We start from the raw sequence: 7,721 nt of genomic DNA on the forward strand, positions 1-7,721 counted from the left end.
AAAGGGTGATTTTTTTTTTAATTTTCTTGAAAAAAAATTTATTTTTTTTTTTTTTTTTTTTTTAATATTTTGTTACGTAAAAACTGTCGGTGTATAATTTTTTGATAAATATTATGAAGTGAGTTATTAATTTATTTTTATTTTTCGCGTAAAATTTTACGATTGTTTTCACTTCTTTTTTCTTCGGTTCAGTTGTTTTGTAAAGCTATAGGTAGTTCATTGTTGGAATGTTAAAAATTCAGAATTTTTTCCTACAAAATATCATCGGTCTAAAATGTTCTTCATAATTCATTAATGATCTTTTTACTGTAAACATTTAACAATATTGTTAAATATCGAAAATAATTTCTTGGAATCTAGTCAGGTTTTTTTTCTTGCTTTCTTTTAATGGACCTACTACCTACATAGGTCAGTTCTACTTCCTCAACAGGTAGATGGATAATAATGATGGGATTATTTTTTTCCTTATCATTGTTTAAATTTCACAATTTTCTTTTGTTGGTGATTAGGACTCTTATAATCACATAATTATGAACTGTGGTTATTTCTTAAAGATTTATTTACAGACCATATACTAGGTAGTTCAGTTTTGAATAAATTAATAGATACATTTTCATTGTTTTCCTCTTACCAGTGCCCGAAGAAATTGTTCAAACATGGAGCTCTTTGCGTCATTTGTATCGAATATCTCAATCCTGATGATGAAAATATTGTGTCCGAAACGTTCTTACCTATCAGTTTCCACGTTTCAGAAATACTGTAAAACCTAGCTATAGTATTAAAGATTGTTAGAGGTAGAGGTTATTAAAGATATCGCGTTATACGTTATACCTAATCATAGGTATGTATTTGGGAGCATTTTCCCTACAAGGAATTTCATTATTATTTCCATTGCATTTTGCTTTCTATTTCAAATAGTAATAAGTAATTTAACAAATCAGATTCATCCTTGATACTTACAAAAGTACCCAAAAAGTGCATTGACGCACTCAAAAACGTCCAAAACGGTCCCTAAATCTCCTAAAATGTCGCTCAAAGGTCGCAAAAAGTAGGTATGTATTTGGGAGCATTTTCCCTACAACGAATTTCATTATTATTTCCATTGCATTTTGCTTTCTATTTCAAATAGTAATAAGTAATTTAACAAATCAGATTCATCCTTGATACTTACCCATTAGTAATAAGAACGGATTTCAAAAATTGACTTTTCTTCTTTTCTGTATCAATTTTCATTTTGATGAGTTTAAATAAATGAATGTTCCAATAAAATAAATAAATCTCTTCCCTCCACCAAAATTTTTTAATAATGATAATTACGGACTTTTATTATTATTATTATTATTTTTTTTATAATAATTCAATTTGAAAACTTGATTTAGAAAGTTGCAACTTTTCATAATATTCAACTTTTGTTAGAAGCTTTATCGTTCTTATCCTTTCCTGCTTTTTTATACTTTTGATAGGTATATTATTATTACAGGGTCGAATGATAAGAATTTCCAAGACATTACGTTGGATTCATTGAGGACTTCAAAGATGAGGTTCATTTCTTTTCTTTATTTTCTTCTTCGGTTTTCTTTTGCCTTTTGATTTGTCAGATGAGGAAGATTGAAAGCCTACTTTCCCTTCAATGGATTGTTTTGTGATGTAATAATTTTTATCTTGCACCCTGTAAAAAATGTTTTCAAAACTTTACTGCCAAGGGGGAAGGATGGAGGAAAATTATTCATGTGAAATTCAATTTGTTTTTCATCTTGTCGAATCATTTTGAGCTTTACTTTTTTTCATCATCATTGTCATTATGGTGCATGCATGTCTATTTCATATTGATGCAATGATTTCTGTTGTCAAAAATTTGTTTACATTTATGTATGCAGGTCTAATTGCATTGATTTCTTTTCGATTTTAAAGGCCGGTTTTAAGTTGTTTCATTCATCCTTAGTAATCTTCTGAAAATGCAAGGGAAATCATTTATTTAACTACCTATTTTGTATTTCAATATAAGATCCACGAATTTATTTATTAAAATTATGCCGTTCTTACTACAATTATTGATAAATGTTCAACTGTCTCTTTTTACTTTTTTGTTATAGCTAAGCAATAAGCATTTATTTGAAGCTTTAAATCATTAGACATTAGTGAAGTCATCTAATGAATTTATTAAATTTAAGGTAGTACCTACACTAAACAGTTCTAAATGTTTATAATGGATAAATCCATTAATGATTTAAATTTATTTCATGATGAAATTAATTCAATTAGTGCAGAACACAAAGACATGCTTGAAAAACAATTGGAGAATAATGAAGAACAAATACAGGAACATGAAGGTGATGAACGAGAAGATGAAAAGGAGGAGGAAGTAATCAATAACAACAATAATGAAAATATAAATAATAATAACATGGAAGAAGACAGACCTGATGCCAAATGTCACGATGACAGAAATGATACAGCCTTGCCCCATCATAATAATCTAACTAATAACTTTGCATCCATTGAGACAATGCTGCACAACGATAACAATCACATACAATCCAATAAAGACAACAACAATTATATTACGAATACTAATCAACTTTTCAATCATGATAATCATAATGGTATGCAGGGAAAAAGAAATGATCCTTGTGATCAACTGAGTAGTAAACATTACAGTGATAATAGGTCTAACCAAAATGATTCATCAGTAAAGTGGTGGCATCCACACGTTTATGCTAATCCACCTAAAATGCCCACGCCATTTTTAATAACAAACATACTAGGAATTAGCAATAATAACAATAGTAGCAATTGCTATGAGTTTCCTAATAGTCCAAGTGATAATAGATTGAATAGTACTGATGTCAAATTGGATGAACCGTTAAATTTGTGTGTGAAAAATAAATCCAGTAAGAATTCAAATAATAGTAGTAGTTTTGACATTCATGGACATGTTGGGAGGAAAGCGAGTCTCAATTCAACTTTCAATTCCAGTTTGAAAATAAAAGGTAAGATACTTTTTTCACTACCTGTCCTTCTTTACGTTCTTGGTCTGCTTTTGATTGAAATATTGCATTATTTATACGTTTCATATAGGTACCTACCTAATCACTATCAAGTTTGCAAAGATGATTTATAGGACTTTAATGATTTCTTAAAACACATTTTGCTCAATTTTTCATATCCAGTTGTCAGAACCTATAAAACGAGAGATTGAGAGATTGTATTTAAAATTCCGGCTGCCCTAAAATCAATTTCAAAGCAGGAGCAACATGGACACAAACATGAATTACCTTCACATAATTATCATGAGCAAAACATAGAAGTGTGCCTCATCTGCTTTTATTCAAACTGAAAGACGCTTGTGATCTTCAATTGCATGTGGGTTAAATTATATTGAACAAATAAACAGAGGGGGGCTTCATTTTAATTTCTTTTGAAATTATTGACTGTTTAGTTCAAGTTGTAACTGAGAATCTATTCATCAAAATTGATGGGGACGTTACCCGGTGTTGTCGGTTGTGAAAGAGATCCGATTAAGATCTGTGAAATGCTAATGGTTACAAGATTTAAATATTCTTTTTTTTTTATTAACCTTCGTAAGTATATTTGCTGCTTTGTAAAATAAGCAGTCTACAGACGGATCGGAACATCGGTCTAGATCAGTACCCGTGCCTTACTTTAAATATAACCGCCAGCGATAACTCATTGTATATGCCAGAATGCAAGATCCCAATGGATCGCTGAAGTTGAGCAACGTTTCGCGTGACTATAATCTGAACGGGTGACCGTCTGAACAATAGCTAATTAAAAGCTCATCAAAATGGTGAGGCAAAGAAGCCCAAAATGACCTAAGCAGAAGGGATAACTCTCAGTCTCTCACATGCCAAAAAAAGGAGAGAGGGAGAGAGAGAATGAATAGTAGGTAATCTCTATAGCTGTCTAGGTTTACGTAAAAGAAGCAATGGGTCAAAATACATTAGGTAACTGATTATGACCTCAAACAATAATCAAAAAATAAATGAATAAAAACTCGATGACTATCCCTATGAAGACCTGTAGCTGATGATGGCCTCGGATGTTTTGAATGAATTAGAATTAGAAACTAGAAGGTAAAATACTGAATGAATCGGAGTTAGAAACAAGAAGAATATAAATATACGTATGAACCGGTTCACGGGTTTAATACCTGCTATAAAAACACTGGGCAATTCATTAATTTATTTGGACTGTGCGGAATAAATATTTGCACATTCATACTTTTAGATATACGGCTATTCTCGGTCACATAAATGGAATATGATTGGGTCAGTCTCTGAAATAGAAGAGTGTCTTGGTTCTGAGCGGCCAACTGTGTTAGCTTGGAGAATTCGATACCCATCCAGGGTGAACTTTACGAGTATCCTAAACACATAAGATTCGTTCTCGGAACGACTGGCTTTCTACTATCTCGCCTTCCTTTTTTTTCGATTTCTGGATAACATGTCCGTTGTTACAATTGCCCCTGTTAGACTTGTTAAAAATATAAATAAATCGATTTTTAGATCCGTTCTGAAAGTCAGAAGCTGAATCCAAGTTGGAAAATATTTTGACTCTGGCACTTACGGCCGGGATATATCACAGTCGGAGTTTAAACATAACATGTTTTGAGTTTAAATAATTAATGTATTTTTATTAGATAAATAAAAAAATATTATCCCTTAAAATGGTTAAAAATCCCTTAAAATCCCTCAATCCCTTTTTATTTAACAATTCAGATTACTTAATTCAATCAAAATACTCACACCTTTACATTTTGATTTTTTGGAATATGTAGAGCTGAGCTGAGCCATTCATAGATCATTATTTATTTTTATCATCACATACTTAATGTTCTGCGGAGTTGATTCACACCCCAAACATCTCTTGAAAGATCCATTCCAGTGAGTGACCACTCTTATCCGCCCTTTGCTCGCAACATATCAAGGTGAAGTGTTCGGTTAAGTATAGGGTACTTAGCATATCATTTATTCCACTTCCAGCATTGCTACTGCAACTTTGTCCATTAACATTTAATCATTCCACACCACTTGGTTATAAAATCCACATCAGGAGCTCGGATCGTAATAATTCCGAAGTGTTCGGTTAAGTATAGGGTACTTAGCATATCATTTATTCCACTTCCAGCACTGCTACTGCAACTTTGTCCATTAACATTTAATCATTCCACACCACTTGGTTATAAAATCCACATCAGGAGCTCGGATCGTAATAATTCTCACTTAGAGCTTTGATTTAAAGGCTCACTTACACGGCGATATGCTATCACGAGAGTTATGAGCTCACTCCTGATTGCTGCTTTCAGTGCTTTCAGGTTTAGGAGACTGTTCAGACTAGACCAACTTTTTTTTTGAGGGGGGAGTAGAGGGAACTAGCGATTTCGCCTACTCTAAGGATAGATACTCGATTTTAACTACATAGGTAGGTATGTATGTCTTCCCTATTTTTCTGGGTTTTCTAGCACTTTTCCTTCATATTGTCCTCACTATGTTGAGTACGCTTAACCCTCAAAAGTGACATTATCAAAATATGATGGAACACTGGAAAAGTACATGTATATTTAATACTAGCTGAATTCCGTCGCTTCGCTCCGGAATCCCGCTAGTTCATCCCGAGGCATGGCCAAACTTGTGGAAAAGGCATGGTAAATAAATTAGATAAAATAGTGAATCACGGAAGACAACATAGTACCTCATAAATTAAGATCAACATAGCTTCACTTCAAAAACGCAATGTTCCAGAACGAGAATGTATTGCCTGCTACTTTGGCTTCTGACTTTCTAGCCGTCTGCCACCGTAGAAAAATTATAATCCAGAGAGAAATGATAATCCACTCTAAAGAGATAAGCGTTTCGAACACCAACAAACCAAACCTTTTAACAAAAGTTGTTAGTTGTTTCTGGATAGAATCGTCAAAGTCATTTCTAGATCAGGAATTCGTCCAACAGCGCTGTCAACCTCCGAATCGGTCTGACGACAATCACTTTCTGACGGCACGTGTGAATGACCCGGTTTGTGTTGGACTGCCACCGTTGATAGATATGTTAACTGCCGCAAAGTCGATAGGACTTCAGAGAGCTCTGTCCATCCGCAAGCAGGCTCTCACAGCTGTAATTTATAATGTTCGTATTTCAGGACTAGAGTGAATTGTTTACGGGTACAGAACGCTCTGAAAGCTGAGCACCCTCGGGAATCTTGGTCGAAAAATAGATCAAAACGTTGCGTTCACAATATTGTTGATTAGAGAATACAATAAAATGTCATTCCTACGTATCAATAAACATTCGCCAAAGTGAGGAACTTGGGAATAACTATAACAGGTAATTAATTGTTGGGGTGTTGAACTTTTCCTGGGTGTTAAAGGCTTTTCCTGGGGCATATCTAGGTATGTGTCCAACTTGCTATACAATCACTATAAGGAATGAAAAGTATACCTACCTTTGGCTTTCACGGCCTAATACCTACCTACCTACCTACCTAAATATCTTATTGGTGATCTTCCAATTTCCAACAAAGATAACTGAATTTTGGTCGACCTTATTATTAATTTCATGACGGTGGGTGATCTTGTTTCGAGCTCGTCTTTGGCACTCATTTCAAACTCTTCCATCGTTATCCACTTCCTAACTATAACAGGTAATTAATTGTTGGGGTGTTGAACTTTTCCTGGGGGTTAAAGGCTTTTCCTGGGGCATATCTAGGTATGTGTCCAACTTGCTATACAATCACTATAAGGAATGAAAAGTATACCTACCTTTGGATTATAATCCAGAGAGAAATGATAATCCACTCTAAAGAGATAAGCGTTTCGAACACCAACAAACCAAACCTTTTAACAAAAGTTAAACCCTCAAAAGTGCCCTATATTATCAAAAATATGATGGAAAACTGGAAAAGTACATGTAGATTTAATATTCCATATTTTGAATTAAATAACATTTTGATTTGCCAACAATCACACTTAACTTACCTACAATGTTTTCCTGGGCTTATAGTTGGCACGTAGGTATGTAACTATTTTTTACTGGACGTTTCGGGTCCATATTTTGATCTAATTCGTGCAAAATTCAAAAAATCACGCTGACGGTGTAAATGAACCCTAAATATAATCGGGACTGCTTTTTATAAATTTAGAGAAGGCAATTAAATAATTCTGATTAACAAAAGTTGTTAGTTGTTTCTGGATAGAATCGTCAAAGTCATTTCTAGATCAGGAATTCGTCCAACAGCGCTGTCAACCTCCGAATCGGTCTGACGACAATCACTTTCTGACGGCACGTGTGAATGACCCGGTTTGTGTTGGACTGCCTCCGTTGATAGATATGTTAACTGCCGCAAAGTCGATAGGACTTCAGAGAGCTCTGTCCATCCACAAGCAGGCTCTCACAGCTGTAATTTATAATGTTCGTATTTCAGGAATAGAGTGAATTGTTTACGGGTACAGAACGCTCTGAAAGCTGAGCACCCTCGGGAATCTTGGTCGAAAAATAGATCAAAACGTTGCGTTCACAATATTGTTGATTAGAGAATACAATAAAATGTCATTCCTACGTATCAATAAACATTCGCCAAAGTGAGGAACTTGGGAATAACTATAACAGGTGTCCAACTTGCTATACAATCACTATAAGGAATGAAAAGTATACCTTTGGCTTTCACGGCCTAATACCTACCTACCTAAATATCTTATTGGCGATCTT

At 34.0% G+C, this 7,721-nt stretch overlaps 1 protein-coding gene across 2 annotated transcripts; it reads left to right on the plus strand.

The window, feature by feature from the left end:
* The first annotated feature begins 55 nt into the window (after positions 1-55).
* On the plus strand, positions 56-3,524 carry LOC113467313 (uncharacterized protein DDB_G0287625-like). Of its 2 annotated transcripts, none has more exons than XM_026823420.1 (2): positions 56-118; positions 2,094-3,524. In XM_026823420.1, the coding sequence occupies exon 2, from the start codon at positions 2,198-2,200 to the stop codon at positions 3,119-3,121; it is 924 nt and encodes a 307-aa protein (XP_026679221.1). In that variant the 5' UTR covers positions 56-118; positions 2,094-2,197; the 3' UTR covers positions 3,122-3,524. The 2 variants fall into 2 exon arrangements, with proteins under 2 accessions (XP_026679221.1, XP_026679222.1); XM_026823421.1 differs by having other exon boundaries at positions 64-118; positions 2,172-3,524.
* Positions 3,525-7,721: the final 4,197 nt, after the last annotated feature.

The sequence above is a fragment of the Diaphorina citri genome, unplaced genomic scaffold (assembly GCF_000475195.1).
Source record: "Diaphorina citri unplaced genomic scaffold, Diaci psyllid genome assembly version 1.1 scaffold452, whole genome shotgun sequence".
In the NCBI taxonomy this organism is placed as follows: Eukaryota; Metazoa; Arthropoda; class Insecta; order Hemiptera; family Psyllidae; genus Diaphorina; species Diaphorina citri.